This window comes from Colias philodice, chromosome 14 (assembly GCF_061535455.1).
Source record: "Colias philodice isolate Cphi_HAF_F1 chromosome 14, ilColPhil1 Martin Lab GWU primary, whole genome shotgun sequence".
NCBI classification, from domain to species: Eukaryota; Metazoa; Arthropoda; class Insecta; order Lepidoptera; family Pieridae; genus Colias; species Colias philodice.
In genome coordinates, this window is record NC_143099.1 from 737,561 (window position 1) to 752,943 (window position 15,383).

The 15,383-nt window shown below is 36.3% G+C and overlaps 1 protein-coding gene across 9 annotated transcripts in view; it reads right to left on the reverse strand.

Moving 5' to 3' along the window:
* Liprin-alpha (PTPRF interacting protein alpha) overlaps nt 1-15,383 on the reverse strand; it is a 116,575-nt gene that overhangs the window by 69,690 nt on the left and 31,502 nt on the right. The window contains exon 1 of one of the 9 annotated variants that reach the window (XM_089703409.1): nt 10,270-10,614. The exons of the other annotated variants lie outside the window; for them this stretch is intronic. Coding sequence (XP_089559535.1) covers nt 10,270-10,410 — 141 coding nt within the window. The 5' untranslated portion in view covers nt 10,411-10,614. Of the gene's footprint in view, nt 1-10,269; nt 10,615-15,383 lie in introns of those variants that run through there. 9 annotated transcript variants of the gene reach the window in all.

Sequence of the window (15,383 nt, forward strand, 5' to 3'; positions counted from 1 at the left end):
CTATATATATATAAATCTCGTGTCACAATGTTTGTCCTCAATGGACTCCTATACCACTTAACCGATTATAATAAAATTCGCACACCATGTGCAGTTCGATCCAACTTGAGAGATAGGATAGTTTAAACATGTAGGTACCACGGGCGAAGCCGGGGCGGACCACTAGTATATTATATATTCACTTCCGTTTCGAAATGGGACATCACATGTCGATCGGTCATGTCGGACACAAACACGATTGTATTCACGCTAGCGAAAACTTTTTAGCCCGCGATCGTATCGTAATAAGTCCATTATATTATGGTTAAAGGCTTATTAGACCACCCAATTTTTAGGGACCCTAACCCTAACTAAGAGTGGTGTAATAAGACTTAGGGAGTTAGTGTCACGATTTAGGGCGATCGGGTCTGCCCGATCTGCCTAGCTCCCTAAGCGCCCTGCAGATTGGGTGATGTAATAACGTTTAGGGCGGTTAGGGAGCTCAGTTGCCGCGCGACTAGTGCGTGGAGTGGCTGCTTTTGTATGTAAGGTGTCACCAAACTTCCCTACTACATGTTTATATAACTTAAAAGGGAAGTTCCAAATGTTTGTGATCACACCGCCATGTTAACAAATAAATAAATTGTTTATTTAATTGTTTTAAAACTCAACAAGTGTTCAAATTGTTCTGCACCTACTCTAATTAATTCATTAAAACTCCCGGTTCAAGCACGCTTAGTATTTGCATATTTGAAAGCTTTTCACGTAACCGCAAATACTCTTTCACCCAGATCTTTCTCTTCTTTTTTTAATATTTGTTATTGCGTCAACGGTTGCTACTGCTACAGCAACTTTTTGAAGTTTCGATACTGACGGCGGCATAATGTAAAATGCAACAATACGTTTATCTCTCTAGACATTCGCGTATAAACTGAGTTAGGGCCCAATTCGCAGAGAAGTGTAATAAGCGCCACACTAACTAGGGAACACGCCCACCCTAGATGCAGGGCCCTTCATATCGGGTAGTGTAATAAGCCTTTTATAATGATCAGCTAGACACGATTTGAGTTTTACCGGAATATCATATTTTATGTCATTGCTGTTACCTGTAAAATAACTTAGTAGGTACTGTTAGATCTATAATATTTAAAATATAAGGAAATTAAAAATTAACGAATAACCTATACGTGTTCATGTGTGCCAGAAAATGTTCCCAGTAAAATAGCTACATTTGTTCTTTATGCATAGATACTATGGTGTCACTTTTTTGCACTTTTTCACTTTGACAACGGTCTCACGAAACGTTGCAACGACTATTGAATACACAAAATAAAAAATAATACAGATTTCGAAAAGCTTTAATTACATTAAAAATTCCCATTGTCCGCGTCAAAAGCGAATGTTTACTGTCAGAAAAAAACATCAGTGGATCAAATGCGAAAATTTCGCGAGCGGCTTATTTGTCGAGAATAATTTTTTGAGCGTCACAATCGTCAACACTCGAAACTCCGTCGCATCGGGGGATAATTTTCAAAAATTCTCTCCTACCGTCATTCAGTAAATCGCGTAATTAACGTGTTCTGGCCGGATTGAGCTGGAGGACGATTCACGTGCCTTTGACGATGTGAACGAACCTTCCTGGACTCGATTTAACTGCGATGTAAATACCGGATTTAACTTGTTTAAAATTGAAACTTTTAATTGTGGATCTATGCAGGTAGATAGCTGTAGGTCTTTACTTTTATTTTCAATGGAATCCATTATGCCTGCATGGATCAAAATGCTATTAGCGAAGGATAGGAGTACCTATAAAATAATTAGGGTCGGAATGTGGTTAAGCGTCAAGTATTCAATTATCTATATTAATAGCATCTGATCAATTTCTCATGGTTAACTAACTCGAAGGAACTTAATGAGAAAATTATGAACTAGAGTTTCGGAAAGCTCCTGTATTTCGGAGGGAGTAAATCATAAAATAAAGATTGTATGTTGGTCATCGGAAAATGACACTGGAAACTTGAAATCAAACAAATAGGACAATAATACTTTATGTATGCCGAGTTCCTTGTAACAAAATTAAATTCCAATAAGAAAACAATACACCCATAAAAGCATACACATACATTGTGCAATGCAAGCTTGTTTGTTTGAAAGTTCTCCAACAGTGAACTGTTAACTTAATTACCGCATGCAGTGAGTTAAGTTGAATCAACTTGGCTGCGGTTCTGTTAGCTTGTTCTGTATTTAAGGTATCTGTAGAGGATTTAAGGCATTTCAAAAATAAACCAACTTAAAAAAGTACTAAAAACAAAACAATAGTTGCTCTCCCAACAAACAATGCATTTATCGTTTTCTTGACTCTAATAACTAACCAATATTCTTGACTATTGGTTTACAATTTAACAATCGTTCAGGCCCTTAAAAGTGGTCGCGGAAGAATTCCAACCAATACCTGCGGCCCCATCATTAAAGTGGCTCGACGGAACACAGTGGGGTTTTAGTGGGTAAGAATCCGACATAACCCACGGCTCCTTCCTCGGGGGCCGTGGGTATCTTAGGAAGATTTCCCAACTTAAAAAAGGGCCATTAAAAGTAGAGTGACAACTGACAGTATCACCACCACTCGTGCGACACCCGCTAGTCGCACTAAAACGAACCGAATTGTTAAATCATCGAGCAATCATGGCGCAGCTGTAAAGTGATGTATTGAGGCTCGAGAGGCGCGGAAACAAAGACGCCGGGAACAAAGGTTACGCGGCCATTTCGAGAGCACCAGCTGTGCTGTGTGCATATTATCTGAACCGAATACCATTCGATGTTCGCACGAGAATTCTGAGCTCTGTTCGTATCTTTGTGACAGTAGTGCAAACACATAAAATAAACGTTTTTTCCAAAACTTAAAAGAAATGACTCCTTATCACACACACATCGTTGACATTACACACATCAATGAAACGTAAAAGCAGCTTATAAAAAACAAATTTCTCCCACCCTGGCTAATTAATAAACGTAAGAGATACATGAGCAAGTATGTGTAAGCTGAATGCCATAAAAACTGGAGTCTTAAATATCGACGAAACTAACTAACTAAGGAGGGTGTGTACGCAGCATAACGTCATCTGCGCTTTTCCAAGACGTGTCGTCGACCTGACTGTTTATGCCGAAAATTATGTCAACATATCCCCGGGGTTTCTAAGAAATTCTGAGAAAGTAAACACCTCCTTTCATAATTATCTGAATATTTTAAGTATTTTGTAAGCTTGCTTATGTGTAAATAGATCTGAATCCTTATATTTAAGACCGGGAGATACTGACACAAAATTTCGAGTCATTTGTAACAGGATGGCGGTTCTACAGGGTTCTTAGTACGCAATGACAAAAAGAAAAATGATGGTGTGAACGCTGGTACCGGCGGCTTAGTCGCGTGGGCGTTAGTCGAACTCGTCGGAAAATAGCGAAAGTCAAACGATTCGTAACAGTATGGCACTTATTTTTCCTGTAAGTTTGAGGATCAACGAATATAAATACAAAATTTCAAAGATCTAGGTGTTGGAAATCTTCACTTATATAAATTAATAATAAATTTATTTTTCAAGTATGACAGCACTTTTTCCCCCTACTAGAAGTATGGCAAATATAATAATGGTCACATTTTATCAAATACTCTCCAAAAAGCCAAATGCAATACTGGTACAAAAAGATAGGCGAAATAAAAAAATTTTGCAGATTTTCGGCGGTATGGCGACCATTTGGAATCGTCCGAAAAGTATGGCATGGCGATTTTCGTAAATGGCTGCACGACGATGGTTACCTGTGCAAAAGTTAGCTTGGTACAAATGGTTGAATAATTGTTTTTTTTAAATCAACACATTCGCGTCGGTATGGCGGGCTGTAAGTCATACCGGAAAAGTATGGCATGACACTACCGCCTACTTCTTTTTTATGGGCTATCGGTAAATTCTAAAATTTTTGTGTTACAAATCGTTTGACTTTCGCTATTTTTCCGACGAGTTCGACTAACGCCCACGCGACTAACCCACCGGTACCAGCGTTCACACCATCATTTTTCTTTTTGTCATTGCGTACTAAGACCCCTGTAGAACCGCCATCCTGTTACAAATGACTCGAAATTTTGTGTCAGTATCTCCCGGGGAAAGCTAGTGATACAATAAATAAGATGTCAGAATTAACGACATTTTATAAAGTTAACGACACTCCATCACGCAAAGCTGATAGAGTTAAAGATAAACTTATAATACTGGATCCAATAATAGGTTTCGTATTGGCTCAAAGCTCAAGGCAGGTCGAGCGTATCGCATGTAAATAGCCTAATTGTGGCTCTTTGTCTAACTTTGACAAAGGCAAGTTCATTTATTTTATATTTCTGTCGTTGGATATCGGAGCATTTGAATTCTGTACTTGATATAGAGCGAGTTGCTAAGCGTGGTAGACTTGGATGGTCTAATTAGGCTTATTTTTATATTTCATGAGCAACTTCCAAATTATCGACATGTTTCGATCAGAAGGTCGAGTACCTTTTTTAAATAATTTGTTATTTTTCACGTGTGATTTGGCAGTTAAAACAATCGTCACCTCATTTACAGGTTACTATTACAAAATGGAAAAGGTTATATATACCTAATACAAAAACTAAGCTTTAAAAAAAGATGAAATAAATTAAAAAGTACGTTCTCAAGTGGGTACTTTCACCTTTGGAGTCGATTAAAATTGCCGAAACATTTCCTTCCAATGCAAATTTGGAAAGTAAGGCAATTTAGTTTAAAGTCGGGACACGAAACCTTCTTCATAACGATAGGTAGATATCGTTACATTTTGAATTTTTAACGGCAGTAAAATTGCTTGCTTTATTGTGAATTTAATAAGGTACTGGGTGCAGATGGTTGCAGATTCTAAAAGTATTGTGAATAGATCCAATTATGGAACAGATATGATATTTATCATGATCACATATTTTACGATTGCTGACGGTCCTCTTAAAATGCATGGGTCTTTTGCAGTAAATATCAGTCAAATAAGGTTTAGGTATAAAAAAATTAAGCATTTTAAAACAAACGTTTTATACGTCTTTTCCCTACAAAAGACATTCATAAAATCTTTTGACAATACGTTTTGTCCTTACATTTTCTCTCCGTCTACCTTATTTTTCAGTTGTCTACCATCAGCAGCAGGTACACGGTATAGCAATGCAATAAAATCGAAGCTGCAAGTAGAAATGTGTAATATCGCGAGCTCCCGCTCAATACAACATTTCACAACGCTGTCCGTTGCAAACGATTGTACGAGAACTTTCAAATATTCCTCACCTTTCTTGATATGTCGCACGAGAGAAATAACTTTGTCACAAAATCCTGTGGACATTTGTTAGAACTATAAGAATGAATAGACTATTCACTAGTCTAGTATTAAGAAAACATGATGTGTGTACATTTTAAAATTTAAATGAAGACTTCAAATGAAGATTTATTCAAGGAATAAAACTATATTTCAAACGCTAAACATTTTTAAATCCGTTACAAAAAACGAGGACAGAGTATCATCTATGTATGTTGTGTCCAGCTTTGCATTCATATCATATCTATACAATGTGTATTCTATAAATCGAATAGTTGGTTATACTTCTTTATTCAATCCGGTCCTACGAGGCAAGCAGCAATAAGCTACCGTAACATGGAGCGTTTGTTTTCCAAACAAGGCGAAAAACGTTGGCGATTCGAGCAGCGTTCCAAACGCTCCGTGTGCAGAACCCTAAACATTTTACGTCCATTAACGTAACCCGATCATAGCGAGCACCGATTAGTTTCAACTCGTCTCGATTGCCCGATCCATCATTCCGTGGAACTTGCTTGATAATTTATACCATAATATTATTTGAAGTTATCGTTATGAAATCAAATTAGCCTGTAGGCTCCCACTACCCAAACATTTTTCTTTTACCATGATTATCCAGATATTATTTCAGGTAGTGTTGAAATGGTTATTTGTGTATTTCATATTGATCAAATAGTGATGTTTGACACAGATCATCCCGTAATGTATTTCGAATACACTTTTCTTTTACTCCTATATCTATATAAATTTTCATCCTATCTAAGTAATTATAATTCTATTAAACTAATCACGAAGCACTAGGTATAGACCAAATACTTGCACATTAGAAAACAGCCTAATCATTCGAAACCGTCCCTAAGTGTTCTAGAAATAATGTAATAGCAACAAAAACCGGGAACCTGAGGCAATTGCCCTCGAACGTTTGCAGAAAGGTTTTTATGAATCAACCATTCAGCAATTTCACGGAAATGACCCATGCGGAATTATTTAATTCGGTCCAGTGATTACAGCCGAGGAGATTTGGAGGTCAGTAAAAGGCGGTACAATACTCACTGTGTATGGAGATAACTACGGCGTTATCTTGATTGAAGTAAAGAATTCACACATTGTATTTATATGTATTTTGATGTCGAATGGTGAATTGTGCTGATCATATTTTGCACATAACAGCAATGTATAACTATATATTTTACCTACATGTGAATAAATTTATTTCATAACTATGAATGCTTTAAAGAACACCCCTACATCTTAAATTTCAGTTGTTGCTACTTATGCATGATCAATTTTATTTATGTGTACAAAAAAATTACAATTAGGTACATGACATACATTTCATGCATAACGACAACCTTAAAGCATGGAGATTAGATAAAAATTAATAATATGTATTATGATCTCATATTTTATCAACATGTCAGTATTACTTTCTGTAATAAACAATAATAATTACGTAAACATATCTGGACGTTTCCTTAACACTTGTCAATTTAATTTCTTTTATTATCCTCTTGCACAGTGAGTAGAGTCTATGTCTAAGACGCAACCGAAGGACATCTCCCAGACATTTTATAATAACTCCGCACTTTACCGAGTTTGAATATTGGAGTGCGGTTAGCCGAAGCGAGTGGAGATTAAAGAATTTATAACCAAATTCAAATTTTATAACCCTTTAAAAACATACTGACTAAGATAAACTCGAATACCTGAGTATTTTCTCTATCTTCAGAGGGTATAACTTAGTTATGACATAGTTTTTAACTGCTTGTTATTTAAAAGATGCTCACATTCAATTCCAGTAAATACAGATTCCTTATTATGCTTATGAAAATAATGATTGAAATTGTTCCAGAAATTTAAAAATATGTGCAGCTACCGCATCAAGCAAAAAAATAATAATATCACAATGTTGATTTGCTGTGTTGCTGATTATCCTTGTCTCCCTGCAACCTTCTATACCTACATGACCCACTAATACAAATTCCTTGAAGACAGGCTCGTCTTCTCCACAAATCACTTACACCTAGCACCACGATTTACCTGCAACAAAAAGAGCAAAGTTACACCAAGAACAGTCACTTATAGTTGGTTTAGGTACCTATTGTTAAGACGACGCTAACAAAGTTTTAACGACGCTCCAACTGTGTACGGAATTATTCCCCCACAAAATTCTCACGAAACGTGTTCTAGTGTTATTCAGCCATTTGTAATACTAATTTCATTTTGCGCATTCAAAGTTTTAGCGTGTAATGAGACATGTTGCTGGGCGCATTTCACTCATTCTTGTGGAACTGGAGACGAATGACGGAGGTGTCACGTTGCGGTAAACGATATTATATGCTGTTATCATAAGCATGCGTAATAAATGAAATATTTGGAATTTAGTTACGATCTATAAAAACTGTATATAATTTGAATATTTGGCGAAGTATCGAGTTTACTCTATTCATAGAACTATTTTTAATTATACAGGGTGTAATCGTTAAGTGTGCACAGGCGATTTTTCCGTAAGTATTACAGATAACAAAAAACTTTAAACTGATATCGAAAGTACTTAACCTAATGAGTAAAATGGCCGTTATAAATTTTTAAAAATAAATCGAGAAATATCAAAAAAATTATCTTTAAACCCTCCCATACATTAAGTATGAAATATGAATATCCCATATACATTTCATATGAAAGATTTTAGCTTTCTTTTTCTTTTTTGGTTTTCTGCTTTAATTACTTCGCAAATTGAAGTGGCATTTTCCACGCTTTTCCCGGACATTTTCACGCATTTTCCGGGGATTTTCCGAGCATTTCCCTGGCATTTTCCGGGGATTTTCCACGCATTTCCCAGACATTTTCCGGACATTTCTCAGGCATTTTCCGGGGATTTCCAGGCATTTTCCGGACATTTTCACGCATTTTCCGGACATTTTCACGCATTTTCCGGATTTTTTCCGGAAATTTCCACGCATTTTCCGGATAAGCCGGGTATCCACTTAGGTTCGCCGTGGATTGCGAACACTGTGTGCTCCGCGAACGTGAACGTGTACAGTGTACACACTTAGGCTGCAACATCAGTGCTCCTGTCGGAGCGCTAAATTCCGCGCTCCGGTCTCCAGTTATAGACACACGACAGACGGTCGGTGCAAACATGCCGCCTCCAGAATTAGTAGGAAGTGCAGCTTATATTTTGATCATTATATTGAGATGGAATACAAACAACCTCCTCGATTTTGGCAAGATTATATGAATAAGGGAAGAAGAAATAATGAAATAATGCATATATTCATCATTTCATCGGACCACTCCATGTTCGCGAACTTAACAAACACACGCTCGCGTCCACGAACAAACTGCGCTCCCCTTTGAGTTCGCTCAAAAAACCGCTTCCGGAGCGCTCCGCCGTGCTCCGATCGTGCTCCAGTCGCGCTCCGCGATCACGACGTATCCATTATGTTTGGTTTGCGGAGCGGGCGCGTTCGCAAACCACGGCGAACCTAAGTGGATACCCGGCTATATAGTTATATCAGTCAGTTATATCAGTTTAAAGTTTTTTGTTATCTGTAATACTTACGGAAAAATCGCCTGTGCACACTTAACGATTACACCCTGTATACGTGCTTAATAATAGCAACATGTAAAAAATAGAGTCTCAGCGGAGAAATAATAAAGTGAAAACAGTTGCTGGTTTGTCCCGGTTTCGTATAGCAATGAGCGTTCCTTTGCTTACTCGGTTACTTTTAATCCGGGAAAATGCGCGATTCCTGAGGGATAAATATTCCAAGCATGATATTTTTCTTGAGAACCGCTACAGATGCTGTTACGAGCTAGTAAGGTCATATCTATAAGTGCATCCAATTTAATAAATAAGTTATAATCGATAAGTGTCGATATTTCAAAATATAATTCTATTGTGTTTCAAAAGAATCTTCTTGTAGCATGAATACTACCTTTGTAACGAAAGAAGACTGCATTATTACATTATCGGAAACTATGTATTTCTTTTCAATTAGTGGTAAGAGTGAACTCATCGTCTACAATTATTTGTAGCTTGTAATAATTAATGCAAACAACGTAAGATAGCACTCGAAGGATATAGATAGACAAATTCATATAGAAAACGTGCTTTATTTAATTGAGGATATATCCGTTAGCGAATTTAAATAATCGGAAAAATAAGTCATAAATTATGGCGATCATTATCTTTAGCATCATTTTACTACACTTTCCTCACAACAATGTTCGACACATTAACATCGCAATCTTTATACAAATTTCCAACAGTTCAGCAGCCTGAAGCCATCCATAATCAACTTTCTACGTGATAGATCAAAGTCGCGCAAGAGCAAGGAGCACAGCTGCAGCGATGCATCTCCGAGGCTCAGCAAACTTCGGCACAAACAAGCTCGCCTTTGACGTAGCTATAATAAACATGACTCGGTAATGCAGGACAAACGCGAAACGTTAATGTAGTACAATGTATGGAAGGAATAATGGTAAACTGGGTTAGTTGATGAAATTATTTAACAGGTATACTGTTTGAATGAAATATATTCAAGCTTTTGAATAGGTTAGTTAAATAAGAATTACAGAGAAAAATGAAAGTAGGTCAATGCTTAATAGGTATGTAAGAGTTGTGATATTTTTTGTTGTTTATCAAAATATGTACATCGTCACTTAGCATTTGTGGAATATTCTTAAAATAAGAAGGTGACATTATTGTATGGTTACTGTTACTTCATCAATGTACAGTGTTTTAATTAAATCTGACTGTCAAAAGTGGGTCAAAATCGAGTCTAAAAGAGAGATTACATACAAACATACAGATGAAACAAATAAACGCGAGCTAATGATCGTTCTGGCATTGATCACATAGCTCATCACGTACTTTTTCGTAGATACTATATATTTTGTCTAATAACTCCAACTAGACATGAACAACTAATTTACCTGCATAAGCTGCTTGATACAATCCGTGCCGTGCTCCCGTAAGAACAGCTGCAGAGTGTGCACCCCTCGCTCCGAGAGCCGGTATCCATTGCCGTTTTTGTTTGCGGCGAAGAATACACCGGCCGTCATGCCTTCCACCATTTTAAACTGAACACTAATGCACTATGATTGGTCACTGGTTTTGACAAATGCAATTGCTAATTTGCATGTTTGGAGCTAATTATATTCGAAAATGAATGAATGGCTTTGTTATGTATAGACAAGAGAAATAATATGCATTTAGCTAATATATTAGCTTCGTTATTACAAAAATGAACTTAGAAAAAATATACACTATATTGAGATTGATTAGATTTCATTTATCCACTCCAATACTGTAAATTTCCATAAGTGATAAGACTAGTGGAAGTTTTCTAATTGTCACCAAATGTTTAACAATGGTTAAAGATAATAAATGATAACGTGGGCACTGGGCATTAGAACTTTTAGAAAATTCTAACAGTTATAAAGAAATCACTTATTTATCAAATACACCGAACAAGTATATCACACGTAAATTCCACAATATCACTACAACGAGAATTACAATAAAACACGAAATAAAGCCGCTAATACTATTAAATACAGTACCGTTCTCGCAAAACAGGTTACAATTAGCTCTCCAGTAAAACAGCGGTAATGTTTAATGAAAAGTTTTAACTTTCAAAGCGGCTCCGGCAAAAACGGCGGACGAACGAGTAATTCAAACGAGTTTCCGACACTCGAAACATAATAATCATACGTATAATTAGCATTTTAAATTCGAAATGTTCTACATTTATATTTTAATTTTCCTTTTTTATTTTTCAAACAGGTTCACTTTTCACAAGTCACATTTTGACGAAATATATCACAAAAATTCACAATCGAACGGAACTCGCGACGCCGTAGCGGGTCCGTAGCACTCGTAGCGTCAACCCGGCATCGCGGCCGTAGACTCTACTACAGGCTACGCCGAGTGTAGCAACAGGATTATGTCGTAGCTAACTAGGCTAATTCTACGCTTTGGCTGTTTTAATTTTGCGCTAAATGAGCATTCGCCGGGCATTAAACAGATTTTACGTGTACAGAATGAATAGATGAAATACGATCTGATTTTACATAATGGATTTTATTTGACAAACAAAGCGGAATTTAAATTACAGTTATTCTTTACCTTTTTACTTAATTTAGTAAGCGATATTAGTTATTTAAAATTGTAAATATTTTAAGGTACAACAGAAAAAAATGATTTGCCTACATACAACTATTAAATTATGAACGACCTATCAACACGACAATAAAATGGTCAGTTTTGAAATTTGTTTAAGTATTATTGAAAACTATACACAGTCAATAAGTAGTTACCACTATAGTACCTTTTGACACCAGTTTTAACGCTTTTGTGCATACGATATGTGCATTAGAGAGCATGTAGGTACGCTGCCGACAAAGGTGTGTTTCGTTTCATAGAACATTATACTGAATATACTTTGTGGAAAACTTGGCACTTTGTATCTACATTTTATGATGGAATATTCTGTTACATTGAAAGGTAAATCATGCAACGAAGTTTTTATCGAATTAAATACGGTCAAAGCAGTGGTTTTTTTGTAAATTAAAAAAAAAAGTAACCACACGGTGACGTAGTTATGATATCTAATAAACAACCATGAAAAAGAATTAGGTACCTAATAATAAAAAATGTTTTTTCCCACTTATAATTCAGTGCTACATTCTACACACTAAATCACCAGAGCAAATCGTACAATCTTACGCGAGCGAAGCGTTGCCCTGAGATATAACGAAACAGGTCAAATTTAACCCTTTTTATGGGCCGCAAAGGGAATCCCACTGACACGATATCTATCTGCCGTGACGGAGGAGGCTTCTCGCGAACGAGGTCGGCTGGTCAAGGCATTGGTTAGCTGATAGCATCGCTTTGCATTTGCCATTTTCTTGTTAAAACTTGAAACGTTCGCTTTTTTATTCTTAATTTCATCTCGCGTTTCATTCGTTTATCTAAAATCAGATGTTAGTTTTCATCATTCATTAAATAGTTATTTATCATTGTAACTTATCGTAGAAATCTATAATTAAGGTTAGGTTTTCGTTCGTTATCATTTATGTGATATGTTTTGAATTTTCGAAACGGTTTTGGTTTTGAAGATTGTTACAAAAAAAAATAGGTATCACTCATAATATTTTTGTAACGACACAAGACAAAAGAAATGCTAAGTAAAAAAGACATACCTAGGCACAAACGTTTTATCGCATCACAGTTGCGGGACCCTAAAAGCGAGCCCGGCGAGAGCATTAAGTGGAATCGATCAAATTTTCCTTTTACATCAGAGATAATAGCGCCGGGGTCTCGCAGCCGCAGCTCGGACCATGATTCGATTGGGACCTCCATCTCTATCCCTACAACGAGATACTCTAATGTTTTGATAGGATACACACGGAAGTGTGAACTTTACTTTGTTTTGTTTGATGGTGTTAATTCGATACTTTTGTGTGCATGGAATTATATGTAATTTAAGTTTGATGTATAATGTAGTTTTCCTCAACACACATAACAAATAATTATATACTCTTAATTGTGTATCGAATGCAATATTTTTAAAATTTCAAAAAATTAAAGTTAATTATTTTATTTTAATATCGCTCATTGCATCTAAATAAAAATATTATTTCCCGTTTTAGAAACACTTCATCTTTTCATTCTTCACCAGTCGTCGCAACTCGCAGCTCGACAAATAATCAAACATTTTATTTTTCCATTCGAACCGGTAGATCCTTGGATTATAACTTTCAACAAAAACAAAGCAAACAAAACCTTCCCTTTCATAATATAAACTTAGACATAAACAACACAAACTAGCTGGTAATCAAAGCTCAACCACTGCATCTCGAAGGCAGATCCTCTAACAGTTGACTCGTATAACATTTCACGTCATTACAGCCACAGTAAACAGAATATAACAGTACATAAAACTACCTAGAAACAACATGCGCGTCGACGAGCCTTCTAAATAGTCGTCGCGGTATTGACAGTAGCGAGTGCACTCATTATAGAGCGCACGAAATGTATCCGACCGTCAACCACGTAATGACAAGATTAACAAAGTAACGGCCTAATTGCTTCAATGGTGCGTAAGTAATTCATTTTATCGATACGGCTTAGTTGCCTTACTGTTCGTATTCTCTATACTGTGGTCCAGTGGCAAGCGAGTCAGATAATTGCGTTGAGGAAACCCGCTCTGATTGGACCATTCACTCGTCGCGTTAAATCCATTACCTACGGTGGTGGAACATTCTATTGGTCCGCGCAAATTGGGTAAACGTGTTAAAATAACTTATTGCGAAATACAGTATCACCTGTTGAGGGTATTTTTTTAAATGGGGATTCTATAAAAAATTTGCTACTCGCAAGTCGCAATATAGGCTTCGACTTGGCAAACGTGCGCTTTAATTTTCTAAATAAAACACGAGATGCAATATTGAGTAATCAAAAATACAAGAAAATTAACAATACTTAAAATAACATAAATTTAGAACATACAACTTAAAATACAGATGGTTTTTTTTTTTTATAGTGGAGAATGCATTTAGGCATACCCAGGGCACTCGGGGGAAGAGCCCTGGGTTATGTCGGACTCACCCTGCTGAGTGCAGGGTCCTACCGACTAAACTCCACTGTGTTCCGCCGTGCCGCTTTATTGACGGGGCCGCGGGTATTCGGTAGAACCGCGTCCGCAGACCCGTCAGCAAAATACAGATGGTAAATTAAATCGAATTAAATCGAAGTAAATTAAATCTTTAAAAAAATACGATTTCATGCTTCATATCACGGATAAGATAATCTTTTTCCATCTAAACGAGCTTCATATCTAAAACACACTAATACCTAACAAATGTACATCCACGATATAGGCAAGGGAGCTTCCAACAACGTATAAATTCGGTTTAGCAGCGCCCAAGTAAATGGCCTATGAAATGAATCGAAGCTAGCACTATCGTGGCTCAGACCTGCAGGATAGTTAGTTTAATTACTTAAAAACCCATTGAACGCGGTTACAACGAGATACAACTGTCGTTAGGATTTAATTAAGCCTCTGGGAATAGTAATTGAGCTGAGACACCAATTTAAATGTTTACTTGGGGGCACTTTTTAAATCGCATATTTGATTAGACTTAAATAAACAGGATAAAAAGGACTAGAAGCTGATTGCGTTTACTCCATCATAATGGGTACAAAATTTATAAACACATAAGTTGTACCTACAATATTAAAGATATATAAACGTCAAAATTCAATCCAGACATGAGAAAAATATATTTCTGGAAAAAATACGGAGGCTAACCTAATTTTTCTTAAAGCACGCTTATCAGAGAAACAATAGAGAGATCTTCTTAAAACGAGATCTAAAAAAATAGAATACAGTTTCGTCTTCAGAATATAATAATGTTTTTTGAAATGAAACTGAATATTTTTTCTTCACGACAACTTATAAAAAGAAGTTTGAATAGTGAATTTTATAGAACAAATCATGAATTCAATGTATCGAAGTAGATACTTCTTTTACACATCATTTGGTCAGAGCAAACGATGTCACCATATCGGATCATATCACGTAATGAGCCCCGAAGGGTTTAAACGATACCTACCCTTATTACATAAACGTGTGATCGGATTTAAAGCTATCTAACTTATATGTAAAGTATTACGTAATGAGCTTGTTAAAATAACGACATGATTCCAGAAATCAATCACAAATATACTTAAAACAACTACTGTTTCTGTAGTGTTGTGCGAATTCTGTTACTAATATCAGTGACTTATCAGTAACTTGCCAGTGACTCTCCCAAATCCAATTTGTATTGAACTTTGAATCCACTATCTTGTGCTTTTATATGTACAAATTTTATTAATAACTAAGCATTACACTGCAACAATATACAAATTAATACCAACGCAGGTATTGCATCATACAACACTATAAATTTCATCAAGGACCTTTACATAAATCCGCTATTTCACCTACAGCTCTAACCATGCCACAGAACATAGCAATCGCTGCACAGATAATAAACAC